The 20,451-nt window shown below is 41.4% G+C and overlaps 1 protein-coding gene across 2 annotated transcripts in view; it reads left to right on the top strand.

The window, feature by feature from the left end:
- Positions 1–245: 245 nt before the first annotated feature.
- The window catches only part of LOC106649177 (homeotic protein ultrabithorax-like), a 134,183-nt gene continuing 113,977 nt past the window's right edge, over positions 246–20,451 (top strand). For both annotated transcript variants that reach the window (XM_014366459.2, XM_014366458.2), the window contains exon 1: positions 246–2,341. In XM_014366459.2, the coding sequence (XP_014221945.1) occupies positions 1,615–2,341 (727 nt within the window). In that variant the 5' untranslated portion in view covers positions 246–1,614. The remainder of the gene's footprint in view (positions 2,342–20,451) is intronic.

Here is a 20,451-nt window from a genome sequence, read left to right as displayed (position 1 = left end):
GCAAGTTTGGAGCAAAGCTGCGCATCTACATAGGAGTATAAGCGAGCCGGGCGCACTGATAGGAAAGTATCAGCACGTATAGAGGACGACGGACGTACGGTGCAGTCGGGCTGGCGTGCGAATCGCGACTGGCAATGCTCGGCAGCTCCGCTTTTGCTGCGCGCTGATATTCTCTCCTACCTCGAGCCGCCCCGCGCGCGCGCTTCAGTCGACGCACGGCGATTGAGGCCGGTGGTGTGTGCTCGCCTGCCTCTGCTGCCTGCTTCGCCTCTCTCTACTACGTCGCCCGCGATCATTCCGTACGTAAACCATTACCGAGAGCACACACGCCTCTCGAGAGCTCGCTCGCTCGCTCGCGCGTTCGCTCACTTTTCGCCGCAGCCTAGCTAGAGCCTGTCTCTCTCTTACTCGCTACTCGCGATATTGTGTGTATCCATTAATACACATCGTCATACGTATATACGACATATACCTCTACTACTACGACTACGTTTTACTATAAACGCATCCGCGTATACGTACTTACGCGCGCACATACGACGACAGTCTGTGAAAAACTCGCGCGCATTTAACACGCGATATCTCGCGCGCTCGAGTATTACTGCTTAGCCTACACACCGCTACTTGCCACTGCCACTATTATCGCTGCTACTGCTATTTCTACTAATTCTGACACTGCTGCCGTTGTTGTTGACAGTACTTGCTACTTCTGCTGCTGCTGCTGCTCGTACTACTTAATAACGACCTTTTATTGAATTCGTTTCTTCCGACCTTCGACGATTATTACCAACGATTAATGCAGCAATTATTAATCTTCTGATCTCGCATTCGTTGACTCTCTGACTACCAGCCGAGCGAGCTTCCTCGTTATTGTTATTGTCGCTCTCAGTCCTGCTCGCTCTCGCTTTTCACCTAATCTCTCTGACAACAGACTTGTGACAGCGAGTGTGGTCTCGACGTTCTTGGAAACGGTAGCGCCTCGCAGTTTGACATTTGCATTGGGAGGTGATTTCTTCGGTATTGCCGAGAGTGACCGTAGCAGAAGTAACGTGATCCGGTGATAATCTGTGGCATCGAAATACAGTGTGACTTCATTAAAGAATTAATTGGAAAAAGTCAAGGCGGCTCATTGCTACAAGATGTTGAGCAAGAAGTGTATCCTCGCAATAGTAGGTGGCATACATTAGCGCGATTGAAATACCGAAGGGACAGCGCAACAATTAGTTTGCAGTGTTTACATAGCTACTAGCGCCGATGCCGCTACTAGTCTGCCGCACAAAGCTGCAGTCGTCTCGTCAGTGCATGTCCGAGTAATCGCGGGTGCCAAGTGTTCTTTGAGAAATTACCCGCATCAATTTTTGTGTAAGTGTGCAAAACTTGGTAAACGTCGGACGAATTATAAACAGGTCGGGTGACTCGTAACATCGGCCAGTAAACAAAAGATAAGAAACAGCCACGAGAATAGAAATTTGTTGTTAGTGACGGAAAAAATAGTGCGCGATTCGGAAGTGCGTATAAACGCGTATAGTCGCGCGTAGTGGTGAGCAGTTGGGTTGATAATTTTTCGTCCATTGACAGTCGTTACTAAAAACCGCCAAAATAGCCGGCCTGACGATGAACTCGTACTTCGAGCAGAGTAGTGGCTTCTACGGGAGCCATCATCACCAGAGCAGTGCCGCGGCCGCGGCTCAGCACCACGACCCGGCGGCGGCCGCGGCCTATCGCAGCTTCCCGCTGGGTCTGGGCATGTCGCCGTACGCCTCGTCGCAGCACCATCACCACAGCTCGGCGGCCGCGTCGAGCCTCGGGATCGGCCACCCGGGCAGCGGGACGAACACGCGACCGCCCCAGGACTCGCCGTACGACGCCAGTGTGGCCACGGCCTGCAAGCTCTACTCGTCGACGCCCGAGGCCACGGCCCACAACACCACCAGCTCATACACCAGCACGGCCAGCAAGGACTGCAAGCAGCAGGAGCAGGCCGTGGCCGCGGCGGCGGCGGCCCACCAGAACGGCTACGCGGCGGTCATGGCCGCGGCGGCCGTCAAGGATGTCTGGCAGAGCGCCTCGGCCGTGGCCGCGAGTTCACAGAGTTCGGCCAATAACTCGGTCGTGCGTCCGTCGGCCTGCACGCCCGAAGGCTCGCGCGTTGGCAGCTATTCCGGCCTCGTAAGCGGCGACGCGGCCTCAAGTCCCGGTAACAACGGCTCGAGTCGCTCCCTCACGTCGTCCTGGAACACATGCGGTCTTAACAGTTCAGCGGCTAGTCAGCCCGTGGCGACGCAACTGCATCAACAGTCAAGCGCCAACCACACCTTCTATCCCTGGATGGCCATAGCAGGTAAGCTTTTTTTCCTCCTCTCTCTCCTCGTCTTATCGTCATAGACTATCGTCCGGTGCCTCGATATCAACGAATGCCGTAGGTTATATTCGCTGACGACGTTAATAACCGCATTGACATTAGTCGCCGCATACGCACGTACTCGTCTGGTCTTGCGGTTACAACTAAAGCCAAGAACACGTGGCCTCCGCTTTTCTCTCTCTTTCTCTTGTGCATTCGCTGGCGTGCGCGCGTTTGTGTGTGTGTCTGTGCTGCTTGTCCTCGTTCGTTTACATATACATATACGCACAATGTACACGCGCTGCTGGGCCTCGCGTGCAGTCCGATGTTCCGCTCATTGTGTCTTCGAGTAGCGAATATAATACCCAACAAGGGTCACGCTGTGTCTCTGTGTGTCTATGTGTGTATTGCATTTCGTAATGAGTTTTTTAGTACCGATGATAGGGAGGCGAGGACGAATGTTTGCGGATGCCGAATTGTTTATCCGAGGGGTGACACGATGAAGTGTTAAATCGAGAGGCGGCCACGACCATTTTTACCCACACACACGCGTACAGTAGCTCTTCTTTTTTGGCCTGCGCTGCAGAAGGGATAACAATCGTGCGAAAAAAAGAGACGGAGAGAACGTCGGGATTGCCTCGTTTGCCCTTTTAATTGACGGCTTGCGGTTATTGCTAATAAAACGTTTGACTCTGCTTGCTCAACAGCGAGATTTGATTCATAGCGCAGGACCTTCGCCCAGAGTCTGATTACTTGAATCGTCTTCGGATTTTACCGTTTTAAAAATTTATTTCTTACGCTTCTCATAGCGATTCATTATTTATAGTCTTCCTGTATAGGAACAGCTAGCAACATTTTCCTATCAATCGGTAGGCCTTTGAGTCGTGGACAAAACATTGCTTGCAAAAATACAGGACCCTCCGCGTTGAGGGTTGTACGTAGGCAAATACACACTGACTCGAACAATGATAAATTACATTATTTCTGGACGCAACACAATAATAGCTCCCAACGAGTCTATAGGCCGCTCGCCATCGTAATACAAACATCAGTCTAGGCGCTTTTGCGCGCACCGCCCCGTGATTTTACACGAAGCCTCGTATGCATGTGATACACTCACACATATATACGAAATATACACTCACGCACGCACACACACATAGAGACTCGGTCGGTCGCACGTATACATTTATGCTCGCACCGGCTCCGCAGAGTTACATTCGCGCCTGCCAACGCACGGATTGCAGTTCGATTGAAATACGCACCCGGACGCGCGCTACGTACACACGAGCTCATATAGCAGGCTAAATTTTCGCTTCGTCTCTTTCGCGCGCGTCGAAATTTAACGTAGATTTATCGCCGTCCCGAAAGTAAACGTATAAAGCCAGCTCCCGCACTTTTCGAATGAATGTAGATTGTGGAGAGAGACCAATAAAGTATTGAAATCCTCTTGAAAAGTGCGTTGCTTTCGTTTGTTTCGTCGTCGTTGCTGCTGCTGCTGCTGCTGCTGCTGCTGCTACTGCCGCTGTTGTTGCTGGTACTGTGGTTTTTGTCCAACGCCTGCATATACATTATACGCATGTAGCATGCGCTGCTCGTGCGAGTCTTGTTAATGGCAAACGGTGGGTACACGTCGTCGTAGTCGCACCGATAAAGCCAAGCGTGCGCAAAAGTCGAGAATACCCACTTCCTCGCGGCGAGTCGTCAGAAGCGGCATAAAGGTCGATATAGCACCTCCACTGCCTCGCTATACAGCCAAGTCAGCCTGCGAAAAAGAAAAAAGATAATGTTACAAAAAGTTAAGTAGCTATATCGCTCGAGCTTTTTGCTTCGAGCCGTGGCCTCTGCGGCAGTTTTTACTTTCTAATGATATTCTTTGAAAGTGAAAAACTTGGTGGCTCAATTTGAGGTTGATTAGCCAATTCTTTTATGAGATTAAAAATTGAGAGCCGCATAACTTTGTTTGCTACGACCAAAAAAGAAGTGACTTTTTTTTCTGGTCGCGTAGAGACTATCGAATAGCAGACGTTCGCAAAGAAGGAAAAATCATTTCTAATGTGCCAGCTCATCGTGGTTAGATCTTTCGAGATGTACATCGCGAATCACAACATGTAGCGCACGAACGAATAAGCGAACACGCGAAAATTGGGCCCTAAGCTGCAGCCCGCACGATCGAGGAAAAAAAATTAGAAATGCGAGCAGAGAAAGAGACTGTATTGGTGGATCGCGCACGAGACGTCGAGATTTATTCGTTCATACCCGCGCACACACACATACACGCACACATTCGCGCGTGCTCGCTCAATATGAATAGAATGGCGAATCGAAAGCGTATATATATATAGGTACACGCACACACGAGTAGGCTCGCGCGCGCGAGACACATGGAAATCGCTAGGCAGCCGTGTATAGGATTTATTAGCGTTCTACATATCTCGCTCTCTTTTGCTAGCGTGCGCAGCACACACAGCGCACAGAGAGAGAGAGAGAGAGACTAAGAAAGAGAGAGAGAGAGAGAGAGAGAGAGAGAAAGAGAGTCTTTATCTGCGGGAAAATCAGAGCCTGTACTGTATTATGGAGAGTCCGGCCTTTCGTCTCGCAGTAACGCCTTCGCGCCTTGCGGGACCAATCAAGCCCGCATCAAGAGAATGAACCTTTTTTTCAGAGTTCGCGTTGAATGGGTTAAGTATGCGCTTGAATACATATTCATTGCTCCGAGAGCGTGACTGCAAAATTCAATTTACAACTCGCTAGCTCCTCTTTCTTCCCTTTACCTTTTTAATTTACGATGAATGCAATCTATCATCTTTACTACTCGGAGCGCGAGCTGCCTGGAAATTGTTTCAGCTTCGGTATGTGCGTGTACCGCTTGCATCTGACCTTTGTTGCTTCAATAATGCTCTCTCTCTCTCTCTCCTCGAACTCCTCTCCTCTTACGTAACTTTTCAATAACGCATCGATATCTCATTCTTTTATAATGTCTCAATGATCGTTAATAGCTTCAATCGATCGACAAATCCTCGCCCGGCAAAGTCATTCCCATGCAATAAAGCTGCACAATGAGGCTGTTATAAATGTCACCCATAAACAGCCTCCGAAATTCATACAGGCGCGAAAAAGGAGGAGCTGTATTTTATGTATTATATATTACATAAGAGAAGAGAAGTTGAGGGATAGAGAGAAGGAGAGAGAGAATGACGTACAGGAATAGAGTCAAGTGCGTGTAAAATCATTGCGCACAGTGAGCCAACGCACCAGTGAAAGAGAGAGAGAGAGAGAGAGAAGGAGAAAGAGAAGAGGATTTGCACGATTAGGGTTCAAGTGGTTCTCTTTCTCGCATTCGTTCCCTTTGACATACATTGAGTTTAATAATACACACGCACGTGTATGCAGAGAGAGAGAGAGAGAGAGAGAGAGAGAGAGAGAGAGAGAGAGAAACACACAGAACGAGTGGATCACCCCTCCGGAACCCAAATTCCATTTCTAAACTGTACAAGTCAGCTGTTCTCGTCTTCGGCTTATAGTATACGAATTTTGTTGCTGTGTGTATTACCCACATGAATCAACGGTTCATTCGTTTCATGCCTACTCTATATACACGTAAACTTTTGACTCTCGGCCTGTGTTACGTTCGAACGCTACATACACGTACTCGAGCACGAGCACGTCTGTGTGGAATATACGCGTACATATATATGCAAGCGATAAACGCTCTCTGGTCACCGAGACGACGGCCTGTATACTTGTAGGGCCTTCACGCCCACATTTATAAACGCGTAGTTTAAGTCTTTATCTCCTCGAACACGCGTTTAACTTACGGACTTTTCCTCCTACATGCTCAACCTGTTACGAGTTGCGTACAACTAATTCTTGTAGCGTTTGTGCGATATTTTTGTTGTTGTTTTTTTTTCTTTGTTTTTGCGTCTCTCGAATAATTGACGCGAGCAAGTGCGTATATAGCGCGGTTACGAATGAATAACAGCTCGAGAGCACCGGCTGCAGTCCTGCTATTTTCAATTAAACTCGTATTAAAATGCCATAATGTAGTGCATTTGCGTACGCTTATATGTTATTTCAATATTTACGATTCCTCGGAGTAAATAATATCGGTAGAGTAGCAGCAACATTCCGATACAGCAAACTTCTTCTACTTCTTCTTCTCTTTCGTTGCTGGCTGTAGCGGCGGTAGCAACAGCAGCAGCGGCGCGTCGCAATAAATCCAATTTATATCCATTAGAACCGAAATTTATGCGCACCTAGCAGCAGAAGCTACAGAAATTCTATTCTTATTTGGACTTATTGCGATTATGTTGCGCGCGCGCGCAAGCCTCAACATCACACAGGTGCGATAAGGACTAATTACTCTTTACCGCGTATACTTGCTCGGCAGTCGTGCGCGCGCGCGAGTAAAAAAAAGAGAGGGTGAAATTAATAAATCAAGCGGTTAAATCGGTGCGCGCTGCGGCTGCTGCGCTCTGCGAATGCTCGGCAAGCGTCGAACGAAAAATAATATTCATATACACGTGGACGCTAATATAGACAGAAAGACTGAATTATCGATCTGCGGAGCCTCGGAGTGCCGTTCCGCGGAACCTGTTCGCTCGCCAGTCCTTGCGGCTGTGCCTCGATGCGTCTCTCTGTGTGTGCATAGTTCCGAGTCATTGACCGAGCGCTTATGAATTCGCGCGATGCGTCCTTTTGTCCCAACGATTCTCGCGCGATAAAGTTAACGAGCTGCCTGCGTGTGTGTGTGTGTGGGTGTGTGTGTGTGTGTGTGTGTGTGTGTGTGTGTGTGTGTGTGTGTGTGTGTCTATAAATATACAGATCGACAGGCGCAACCGATATAGGCGAAAAATCCGGGGGAAAAATGGTTGTTCCAGGGCTGCCATGGCAGCTAGCTATAGCTAGCTAGCGCAGAATCGTGTAGAGTCGTAGTGTGCGCGGGTGTGATGTATATAAGATGAATGGCGAATGCTCGCATTACGCGTGCGCTTTCGAGTAGCTCGGGCTCTCGGGATATACACGGGGGCTATGGAAGTGCTGCTGCTGCTATATCTATCGTGCAACGCGCGCCCGAGGCCAGAGGAACTGGCAACGACGACGCGGATCGATATACTTTCTTATACTGCCGACTCCACTGCAGCGCCACGCTATACAACGCACATAAAAGTCCCGAGCGACGGATCGACTGAGTCATTATATACGACGTTCGCGCGTAGCCAAACTCTTTATGGTTTGTTTGGCTATTAAATCTCAAGCAGCTCTCCCTCACTTGCCCCGATCCCAGTGCAGGCTAGTCTGATGATGATAACGGAAGCTCGGCGCAGAGATTCGTGAATTCGCATGTCTCTGCTAATGAGTCACGGAAGCTATTTCACTTTTTTTCTTGCTGTTGCTAACATTTTTTCTGCGATTATGTCATATAACTATGCATTTTTTAATTTATCACTTTTCTTCCATAATAATTTAACTTTTAAAAAATATTCATTCAAATAAACTTGTACATTACTTGTAGATTTATCGTACTTGATGGAGAAACGATAGAACGTATCGATGAATCTATTCCTATCGCTTGATGATGGTGCTCTATTGTCCGTATTGTTATCGAGTCTAAATTATGAACACTGACCCTTCCTACGAATAAACAATATGTTTTATATGTTAAATAAAATTCATTTTCTTTCTCTGGTTTTTACATCAACATGCGTTGTAATTTGTATTTGTTTTCATCTACATTTTTTCAGTCATTATCCAAAACAGATTGTTACCATTGAATATGAAAAATAAATTAAATTCATTGGTTTTTTCGGGTCAATATACATTACTCTCTCTTTATTAAGAGACCAGCTCTTTAGGCCATCATAAGCGAGATATTTACGATAGTTCGCGCGCAAGCATCGAGCGAGAGTGGAGGAAGCGGCGGGGGTAATTACCCCGGGCGTGCGAGATTCCCCGTGCTTTATACTCCACGCTCTTATGGGTGTGCAATCTGTACATGCATTAAGTGCGTAACTGTATAACTAGGTGACTTTGGCGTATACGAAAAGAGAGTACACGATTGTGCAAAAGAGTACTTTTTCCCGCGCTAAAAGGCCACGTGTTTTGAAGGGAAAAGGAGCAGTGCTAGCGCGCGCGTGTGCGTGTGTGTGTCCATACGTGTATCTGCGGCTTATATGCACGTGCTACAGGCGCGTTATAGCAAATGTTACGTACCTTAGGGAGTAACTCGGCTCAATATTAAGTCAGCTATACCGTGTGCCATAGCATGTATGAAACGGCACCTTGTAACAGTAACGCTGACGTTTACGACGATGAAATCGCAGCTTGCTGCTCGTTTCGCTGTATCGTTGCCGCTCCCCTCCTCTCTTTTTCTCTGCTTCTCTCTGTCCCGGCTTCTCCTCTCTTTCCCTCGTCCTCGTGCGTATATTACCAGAGCCCCTGGCTTCCTCACGGCGCCCGCCCGAGATACTATAGCAGGTGTATCCCGTCGGCCGATAATGCAGAGAGCCTCGTGAAGCAGCATCTTCCCTGCTAAATTTTACGGACTTTTTTTTTAATACACTCAAACTCTGCTCTTCTCTTTTTTCCGTAGACACTTTCTTACTTACAGCTTTTGATATACATTTCTACTACCTTTTAGCTGCAAAAGACTTCTTTTTTCGTCTCCATGTGCAATCCATGAAGTATATGTCTTCTGGGCAGTTTGCGTCGATTTAAATCGCTGAACTGTAGAGCTGTAACGCTGAACCGATGATCTGTAAATTAAATAATAAAATATTTGAAGTGTGTTGAGTGAAAATTTCGACATTTCACTATTTAATTCGTTCAAAATCGAATTGGAAAATGATGAAATCGAAATTTTATTAGAAAATTCAGGTTGAGTAACAACAATCATCGGCATTGCTTTTCTATACTAATCGCAACTAACTTTCAATTGATTTATACATCATGATTTTGCGCAGGTACATGAGAACATCGATTTTTACTGTACATTTCAATCGTAGTAATTGAAAGTGACTTTTTGGGAGAGTTGGAACACAAACCATTTTTAGAATCGACAGCCTTGCATGTGAAACTGCAATTTTGCTGCAATATTAAAGTTGCCTTTTCTACTGTAATCAGTATAACAATAGCACGGGTGAGGTGCATTAGTGTATTATGCATATTTTGTATCCTTGTTGCGCAATACTCGCACGCGTTTTGGACGGTCTCGTGATATGCGTGCACTCATACACACACCTGGCCATCGACTAATTGGCTGCACAACCATTCGATACCCTCACCTCGACGTGCGCATACTTTCCTTATTGATAATTCAAGACGATTACATTTCGTGCAAAAATATTTACGTTGTTATGCAGATGAATTTTGATCTTTTCAAAGATTTTGAAGTATGAAAAATTAAAAAAAGTTGAAAATGTTTGTAATTTTGATTATAATTAGAAATTTTTTTACTTGATCCTATATTTTTAATTACTTAATAATTGTAGCGTTCAAAATATTCATATAATATAAAACGATTTTTTGAAATATCAAACTATTCATAGTATACTTTTGCTTTTAGTAGTTATTTTTTATTATTTTTGAGTTAACTGTGTATTGCAAAATTAATTTATCAATGCCGTTAATAATATACAAAAACTCAAGTTTTTTTTTTTTAAAATTTTTCATATTTATGTTTGTAAACTATTATTCTGTAATTGAGATTTTATGTATAAAAAGTTTAAATAAAAAAAGTTATCCTCCATAACAAATAATGTTTTATGTGTTTACGTTTTTGCAGTAGCTCTTGATCTTCGCATACACCCGTACGCTTCTTGCTTGCTTGTAATATCGGGTGTGCAATATAGGCGTACGTGTGGCACGCCCGCGCATGTGCGTGTTATTTTTTTTTTTTTTTTTTTTTTTTTTTTTTTTTTTGCAAAGTGTAGAAACTTAGCTGGCAAATATTTATGCTGCTACTTGTATGCACGCAGTCCACACGCTTTTGATACTTACTACAGGCTATTTTGGCCACCTACTGACCGTCCAAAAAACATGACCGGCTTCCACATATACTACGTGTTGGGAGATATGAAAGAGAGGGAAAAAGTATATGATATCTTGGCCCTCCGGGTAAGAGCTCCTCAGGTCCTTCTTAGAACATATTTCAGCGGGCATTCTATTACTTAAACTCGATATTAGAATTATCTCTTTTTTCGATCTAAGAAATTCCCTGAGAGAACTGCTGCTAGTTAATAAAAAATGTTCAATTTTCCATAGTTTTTGTATTCCTTTCATTACATTTTTGAACCACACTGGAAAAAATAATCAAAATAATTTAAATTTTGAGTTTCACGTGACAATTTCGTTTAATGAGTTACAAGAAACATATTTATTGGGTACGAAAATTGATAATGGGCAGCAACAAAGTAAAGTGATTTTTTTTCAATTCTTTCTTGTGATGCGCAACACATAATACGACGTCAATGCTCTCGATGAGAGGAGATCGCGGTGAAATCGGTGTGGGATACTGCGTTTTTGATATGCAGTGCGAGGTAGAACGTGTTTTTCTGCTTCAAGGCGTAATTACCTTTGAATTACAAGCATTTTCTTATAACCAACGAATGAGAACTTGAATTTTGACTGGTAAAAAGTTAATTTGACCAATCGCTTCCTTGAATTACTTTTTGTAGGAAAGTTTTACGCAGGCGGTAAAGAAAAAGAAACAATTCAACCAGTGTTGAATTTTGAGTTCATGGTTTTTATGGATAAAATATGCACTTCGGCTTATTAAATCTTTAGTATTGTCATCAAATACTCATTACCAAGCATTTCAACCAAGCAAATAATACCCTAATTAAAAGTATAAAGTATTATACCTTCTTTTTCGTATGCCTCTACATACACACCCGTGTAAATGAAAAATTTGCATAAAGCAATAAACGTTTACATGTTTCAAAAAACAAACGAACACGGCTCGAGGGAAAAAAGTAACAGCAGCAGGAAAGCTCGCTGAAACAACGAATAAAAGTCACCATGCGTAATTTTTTACCCGTTTCAACGAGTGCCCTCTCAGTCTCACATACCTTGTTTTATGGCAGCAGAACAAACATATACATGATTATGAAATAAAGAGTATCTGGCGAAAATGAAAGAAAAAATTTGAATCCTTGAAAATTCTTTATTTACATCTCCAACCCCATGCGTCTCATGATATTTATGAATCTAAAAACTCGTTTCATATCTTTCAGTCTTGTTTACCATCCAAACTATACCTAAATTTTTCTTTTTAATTATTAGAAAATGAAATCCATTCTTAATTTGTTTTGAATTATATATTTTTAATATATGAATATAGAAGGTTTAGCTTCTTATACTCTTTTGAGACATAAATTATCTTAGATTTTCCTACGTTAGATCTTATAGAATTCCCTATGTTAATTTAAATTTTTTTACAAATTATGCAATCTGTTTTTATGCGTAACACTTTCCAAGTATCGATGCGATGTGCGATAGCAGTATTCCACTCGTTATCGTTGACAAAATGTACACACTTTGTGTACGTTAAATGCGTATTATTTTTGTAGTGCTTCTTCGTGGCAATAAATTTTTGTGGCACTCTGAATGCACTCTTATATGATTGATTCGAGGATCTTTAGGTCAATTTTTGTAGGTAAGATAAAAACAACTTTGCTTGCCACTTAATTTAATTAATAAAATATTGCGTTTTTAGAGAAAATAAATCAAACTTTAATTGAGTAGGGAATAAAATTAAAAATAAATTCTGCAGTTTTTAGTAAACAATTTGATTGCAAATAAAAACGAGATCCGATAAGAAAATTCGGAAGGTTTTCCATTAAAAGCGTGTAATTTAATTAGGAGATCCATCTATTAATTTTTTGCATTAAATTATAATATTCGGTGCAACACGAACGCTCAAACTCACAAAGTCAAGTCAACAGTTTACATTTATACTCAGTCATAAGATAGAGGCAGCCATTACCCGCTATAGCACCTGCCTCAACAACTACTCGGACTAGCTGTCGGAGTGCGCGCGTGCGACCTCACCGCATATAATGTACATTCGTCTTCCTTGTTCTTTGCCTGCCTCGATGCATATTCGCTTTCTTTCTCTTTCTTATTACAAGCCAGTTCGTCCGTTGCAAAGCGAAGCGACTCATCTTTGCACTCCATTTTTTCTGCGTGCCTTTCTCTGTCTTGCTCGCACGCTCGCTCCTCTCTCTCCCTTCCCCTATCCCTTGTCAGTCGTAATGAGGCCCAGCAGCAGCAAGCCGAGTGCAGAAGCAACCCAGACCCTCGTAATAATGAAACACTCTATAATGCATGGGATACACGGTATATAATACGAAATTTCTTTTTCTGCCTTTTGGTCTATTATAATGTCGTAAAGTTGCGCGTAATTTATGAAGAGTTAAAGTGTGCGTCGACTCGTGCTTGCGATTTGGCAAGAAATCAAGATTAAAGATGTGAAAAGTGAATTTTTTAAATTATTTTTATTATTTTTATAAGAAATGATTCATAAGATTTAATTTTTTTTATTTACTATTGAATTAATAATTTTAATAATATTTTAAATTCTAAAAAATCTAGTAGCTTTATTAGCATTGTATCTAAAAGACACAACAATCAGAAACGATTCGATGTAAAACGTTAAAATGCATTTGAATAAAAACAATGGCAGAAAAAGTCTAGTTCGATGACGAAAGTCTCTTTATACGTACGCAAGTACATCGCAGTGACTAGCGTTCGCTGCTGGACAACGGCAGCAGAACTAGTGGCAACAGCTTTAAATTACAACTGGCACTGTTAATGATACAGGATGGACGAGCGTACGAGTTGTCTGTCCGTCTTTCTCTCTCTCTCTCCCTCTCGCTCGTCAGTTGGCCGGTCTAATATCGTTGGAGCGCTGGGATATGCTCGTGTGCGCGCGCGAGCTTTGCGATAATAAATACGTCGGCGCATCATTGTACGCGGACGTTCCGGCGTTGTTAGAGTCGTAACTTTTGCAATCCGTATAACTTAACGCCTGGCCGCCTGAGTTACGCAGCAGCTCTCCCGAGCTTTAATCGCGATACAATGCGCCTGCCCATGGTCTCGCGCATATTGATAAAACGCCGTGGAGCTTGGCGCCATAGTTTACCACTATATCATGCGCAATGTTGTGAGTGCATGGCAAAGTTTGACGCCAACTTTGACGAATATTAATGCGGACGAAACAGAAGCGACCATTAGATCAGCTAATAAACGATTGACTATCGATTCGCAGATTGACTTATCGTATACATCGCTAGGCAAATAGTTGATTTTTTTTCTAATTAATTCAAATTTAAAATAAAATAGTACGCGCGATATCGTGCACTTTATTGCTATAGTTGCGAAATAATATCACGAATTTTTTTCCGCAACTTGATTTTTTACATTGCGAATTAGCATTTTTGAATAATTAAGAAGTTTTGCGTCTAAACTGATTTATGACGATCGAAGTAATATATCACGCGAGCGCACGCATCTCCTGCGTTTGTGTATATCTATATATATATGAGCGCACGTAGAGACACGATAAAACCCATAAAAAACCGAATGATATATTCGATGAATAAAATAATACTCTAAAGTAGAACGCGAAAATAATAAGAAGTCTCTGGAGGGACGTGCGGAAAGAAGAAAGTGAGTGAGAGAGGCGAGCGAGTGCGAGAGAGAACAAAAATGCTGACAGCCGAATTACAGGCAATTGCAAAGCCCACGATACCTCCGCGGCCTTTGCCAGGGCGAAAGAGGCCGGAAATTTCTCAGATTTGTAATCGACCCATCGTTGATGCTGCCGCTGCCGCTGCTGCTGCGGATATTTCTGTGGGTTGTATTTTATAAAGCGCCGAATCCTCGTGTATTATGAGCTCTCGCACTTGCCATTTCGTGGAACATCTTAATTTTCCATTAATGTATTATCGATTTCAATGTATTATCACGAAACTCGCGTTAAATCTATCTAAAATCGAGCGATAAACAATTAGAAAAATATACTTGATTGACTTAAAAAATTGAGACCTTGAACTTGATCGAGATCATATGATCAATAAGATAGTAACTCTTATACGACAATGAAAATGTCATTTCTTACAATCACATCTGTAAGATCCATCGTGAGATGAAACAAAGTAATCTCAAGTAGCTCCACATTACTCGCGTCAGTGTGATTCGTGCAGATTCGCTCGGTCCCTCTCTCTCTCTCTCTCTCTCCACCTTGATTCCTTGCAACGATACGAGGCTGCGGTTTCGCATACAGACACACACTCGCACACACGCACGTACGCGCGCGAGAGTATGGTAGTGGGAGGAGGCATGAGAAGCAAGAGAGAAATTTGTTTGGAGAAGAGGAACGAGGGTCAAATTTTATTGCTATCAAGCTCGAGTCATTTTTCGTTGCAAGATATGCGAGTACCGTTAAAACGTTTACGTGCCAAAATCCGATTACCCCATCCCCTCATTGTAATCATTATTTTATTCAATTAGATGTGGCATTATTATGTAAAAGAAAAGATTGCAGCGATTAACCGAGTCATTTTCTTTTGTTTGTTACAGGTACTGTTCAACTATTCGCACCAACTAGTCCTTGTTCGTCATTTTTGGTAAAATTAATAGTAATACCGATCCTGCATACGTTGCGGCACATAAATTTTGCATGTTGATAACATATTGCCTTTATTGCAAGCGAATTAACCTGTAAGTACAACAAAAGCCAACACGTGTCTATCAGTTTGAGTCATACATAAACATTCGTCGACATGAGCTCCTGTATGGTACGCGTATCTATATGGAGGTGGAAAGCAAATGCTACATTGGTATTCCGAGCATTCGTTAATCGTCGATGCGTACCGCTGTATATCGTGTATATGTTTGGCTATTCTCTTTATTTTACAGTATAAAGAGATAAATTAGCATAAATCGCGGTGCATGCGAATCTATCATTGGTCATGCGCTCAATCGCATACGCAAATACCTTCATTAGATGCACATATAAACGTAGTAAATACACGATAGATGTATATACTACTCGAGCACATGCATTGTTGTACCCTGGCACGCACTGCATCGATCAGGTTCTCTCTCTCTATTCTAGGAATACTCGCGCGCTGCACACGTCGAGTGCCAGACCAGTGTTGTTTGTTCGATCGACGATTTACCTTCCATTCTTTGGACTATTATACTGCTTATAAACGGAAGCTGGAATGTCTCTTGACTGTCCATTGCGTAGGTGAAAATAGATCCAGAGTAGCCAGCATAGTCAAAGACGTGCCCAAGTGGGACTTCGGACTCTTCGTATTAGCGAGCGAGTCATTACGGCAAAGCACGTGCGCCTGGTACCACGAGCTTGTACGGCAGTTGTGCTGAGCCCGCTGCACACTTTGCCTTCTTCAATGAGAGCGCGCGGTAATTTCATAAATTATGTATGCGAAAAACATGAGCGCTCTTCTGCCTTGTCCGTCTACTGTGTCTGCGTTGCATGTATATGGATTGGAATTGTATTTATTTGAAATTGCAATTTAATTGTGAGCGAAGCGTATGACGTAAAACTGCTTAAATATGTGCACACACTTTCAAGTGCGCCACATGTCTCTTAAATGTGAAAGAGTCGTATTAAAAACAAACGTGCGGGTAATTTGAAGATGCACTTACACATCCAAACTTCATTACATAAGCATAAGTAGGTAAATGTAATTTACCTACGCTGCTTTCGCTGACGATCGTTCACCTCTTATATATTAGCATAGGTATTTTGATTTAAACTATAATTAGTAGTTTATCTATTTAAAGGAGGCATATTTGTTTTTATTTAGAAAGATTAGGTGCTCGCTTAAATTAAAGAAAATCTGTAGTGAAATTTCGTGACCATAATTACACAAAAAGCTTTGATTTCAATTTTAAACTAGATTTGACTAGAATGAAAAGTTTCTGAAATCCAACTAACAAAATTCTTGATACAAATAGCTATGCAGCGGAAGGTCAATACGATGTAAACAGACTACTCCTACAGTAAATAAAGCGATTTCACTAAGAAAAAAGAGGTGGGTCTAAAAAATCTGAGCTCGATGCTGGCTATATTATTTCTCTTAGTTAGTTCAGAGACCAGTTCTTTCGCGACTGTCGCAGCGAGACTATGTTTCAAATAAGATTCTAGAGTGCAGCCTATATATAATATATCAAATCTTCAAAATCCTTGTAGCAACTCGTCGATTTGTTATTTCATCAACACTGACGACCGACACAGTTCGTAGTTATCCTCGTTTTTCTGTTATATAGAGCATTTTGTGATTGGTCATCAGTTTGTATTCACATACAATATTCGCGTTCAATTACTGCGTTGTAGTGTTAGAGATTTTTCAATGAGACTGCTAGAGCTAGATCAGAAAAAGAATTTATGTACGGTTAGCTCCGCACTTGTATAATGAATTGAAAACATTTTATATTGGCAATATTTTTAAAGAATCAAAATTAAAAAATCATTTTCATCTCTGGTAAAAATACTTAACATTATCTGGCTATTTTTTGGTTAAGGAAATAGATTCTTGGTCACAAAAGAGTTATTACAACTGGGCATATACTAACTAAAAGGGTAACCGGGCATAGCTATTTATACTTACTTTTTACTTTTATAGAGTTTATTTATTTGGATTTTTGGAGGTACAAGCAGAGCGCGTGCGCAGTACGGTAATTCTGCAGTAGTATATACAGTTTTGATGGCTTGTTTTAGGCGCCTATGTTTCCACTAGCCTTATACATTTTGTTCAATTACACGCTGCCTTATCCGGCAATTTTAAACATTGTTTAATTGTTAAACAATAATTATGTTGGATTTGAATGATGGAAAAATTTAAGCAAAAAACCATACATGTTTTTTAAACTTTAAAACTAATAACAACTTAAAACTAGAAAACATATTTACACTCTACAATCATACTTAGTTTTAATTTCTAATTTAAATCTAGAGTTTTTGTTGATTTTCTATGCAAAACTTTTTATTTATTCAATGTAATAAAATGTGATGTGGTAGTTTGTGTTTAATTTTAAAAGGTGCATTTTTGCTGTTATATTTACCCGAGGTTTCTAAAATTTTAATATTTTGTGTTTGGTTTTCAAAAAAGTTTTTAGTTAATGAATAAATATGTGTTTTGACTAATTCTATTTTATATTGATTTTGTATATTTCTGTTCCTTGTTCTAGGCTTTGCATTTAAAATCATTCTAAGTAATTTATTTTGATAGATTTGAATTTTTTGTATGTTTGTTTTGCATGTAGAGCTTCAAACGGAAGCGGCGTACATAATCATAGGTCTGATTATTGCCTTATATAACGTAATTTTGTTTACTATACAAAAAATTACCACTTCGCTTTTTATATCAAGAATTTTTTCTACTTATAAAATCATTTTTACTTTGCCACTTGCAGATTTACAGATTGAAGTATTCGCCATCTAGCGATTTATAGTAGTACTATGATATTCAAAAAAGTTGAAAACGGATTTAATTTTTTTTTCCAACAGTTGAATAGTCATTGTTAGGTACTTCAAAATTTTCTCGATATTCATGACACAATTGTAATAAAAATATTTGATCATTGGGCTATTATTTATGTTGAGTATCTAATCTAATTAATATAAGAGCCATTGCGATTATAGATCGAATTGAACCCTCTTAGAGCCAACTTCATGTGAGTACAAGAAATATTTTAGTGTCATCTATATACGCCCTCTGTAGTTAATAATATCTTGATTGATTATTATTTTCAAAATTCATATATTAAATTACATACTAAGAGTTCCATGCGCGCGTAGCGCGCACATAGATTTCTAGTTTCTACTAAAGATGTTGAGGTGCAATTTTTTAAATAAATGTTACTGGTGACTACTCAGCCATTAATTATTGATCTTTGGTGTATATGAAATATTAAAAAAAAAATCGAGTAAAAAAAGTGAGAGAATGTAATAGAAAAAAAATTTCGATTATACGTGTGAAGCACGTCGACGAAATGCAAAAACCTGCCGTTGCGTATGTATATCAATACATTTATAATACGTGTGTTGAGCAGCTCTGCAGCCACGAAAGATTTATAACGCGTGGGGGTTTTCACGAGTGGCGCGCGGCAAGTCGGGCTCGCGCGCGATCGCAGCGACGAAAGAAACGGGTTTTGAATCGATTTAGGGTCCTCTAGGATAATCTCTCAACATCGCAGAACCCTTCGGGTTAAATTTATTTTTAGATTAATAAACCCGTACATGCTCTTGTTTACATCTGAACTTGAAGTTTGTCGTGCAAATTTAGTTTTTGACGTTTTTTGAGGTTTGAGTGACTGATCATTGTAGTGATTAATTTATTGATTTCGAATAAAATATTCATTTCCAGGACCTTTAAATATATCATTATTTTCATTCCAATTAATATTTTGTGTATTTATTTTGAGTTAATTGGAAAAATAAACATTTGAATGTAGAAAATAATAGATAATAAATAAAAAGTCAATAATTTATATTGAATTGTTAGCGCTACTTTGTAAATATAGACATATGTTGTATGATGTCGTGATAAAAATGTGCCCTTGATTTAATCAGTTGCATTTGATATCGTACGAAGCATTTTAAAAATTAATTATTCTGCATAATCCTCCGATCCATTTTACAGGGCCTATGGAGTGGCGTGAAAAGACTCGTGTTCTCAAGCCAGACAATCCTCTCTCGTTCTGGTTCGGAGCGCGCGCGCAGTTCAGTTCATCATTTGCTTCTATCGCGTACTCTCCTTCGCGCGCTTATTTCTTGTGTGCGGCTATTCTGCTTCTGCCAACGAGAGCGAAGGTGGGCAGCGCTATGTAACGGGCTGGGTGGTCCAATAAAGGCAGCTACTGCTGCTGCAGCGCAACACCTTCGACCAACGCCATTAACGCGTTGTATTTCACGTGTGGAGCTGGACTTTTCTTCCTGACACCGATGACGACCAACGGAAATTGATTTTAGTAAAATTTTCGCCCGCCGTAAATTGCTTTTGGCCGCGTGCGTGTGCGCGTTGCACTGCGGTGTACGCGGTAGTCAGTTGTAAAGATGATACATGAGCTGCAGGCGGCAATCGAGTTCGGCGATATTAATCAAAATTCGAATCGACTGATTTGAAACATTGTATATACACGCGCCAATGCTGTAATACATACGCAGTCTCGTAAATCTCCTCGACTAACTGCTGTATTACTTTTTTCATGCGCACATTGAGGAATATTTTTTTTTCTTTCCTACAAGCGAAATTAAAATTAACCCGCATTATTTGTCGAGTAATAATTGTTTTTTGCTGCATCATTTTATTTTTTGCAATTTATGAGTTTTTAAGGAGTAAAAATAAAAAAGACCGTTACCCTCTTCATATTGTATACGTAACAGTCGGAGCTGAAGTAGCGAAATTTCGGAAAAATATTTGCCGCGCATAGTTGGCAGTTGCAGGGCCGATGCGCGCGCGCGCACGCCATAAATCGTCGGTTCTCGATCTCTCAGCGCGAGCCCCTCTTAATCCCCTCGCGCATAATATAAAGCCCCGTAAACGGGCACATCTGCATCTCCGCGGGCGCCCACGTCGCGCGAAATCGCGCGCAATATTACTCATTATACCGAGTATGTGTGTGTGCACCTCTTGGATTTTTCTGTGCGCGCAAATCGTGAGGCGACTCGAGTCTCACGCTTCTATTCGTATAGGCTAATACGCCGACGAACTATGGACGCGCGACCGTAAGACTAAACGCCAAAGCACGTAAAGCCCAAAATAAAGAGAGAAAGAAAGAAAGAGAGCAACAGACTTGCTTTACTTTTTCCCTTCTTTAATTTGTACGGGTTTCTCGTATAACCAGTAATTTGCGAGCAAGTGGCTTTAAAACTGGGGCTAGACGCTCTGTTTCGTATATAATATACACGATAGCCTCGTGGATTTTGGCCGGAATGAAATGAATGAAAAAAAGACTCGCTGAACGGCGCGAGCCTATAGCGTGGCTTTAGTAATTTCACCTTGCACTGATGAAAATTGAATTTAAATGCACATAGTAAGTGGAGTTAAAAAAAAAAAACTAACGTTATTGCGTTC

This window comes from Trichogramma pretiosum, unplaced genomic scaffold, assembly GCF_000599845.2.
Source record: "Trichogramma pretiosum strain Unisexual culture from Peru unplaced genomic scaffold, Tpre_2.0 scaffold52, whole genome shotgun sequence".
In the NCBI taxonomy this organism is placed as follows: Eukaryota; Metazoa; Arthropoda; class Insecta; order Hymenoptera; family Trichogrammatidae; genus Trichogramma; species Trichogramma pretiosum.
The sequence above is the reverse complement of the archived record's forward strand: the minus strand, read 5'-3'. Positions and strand labels throughout refer to the sequence as shown.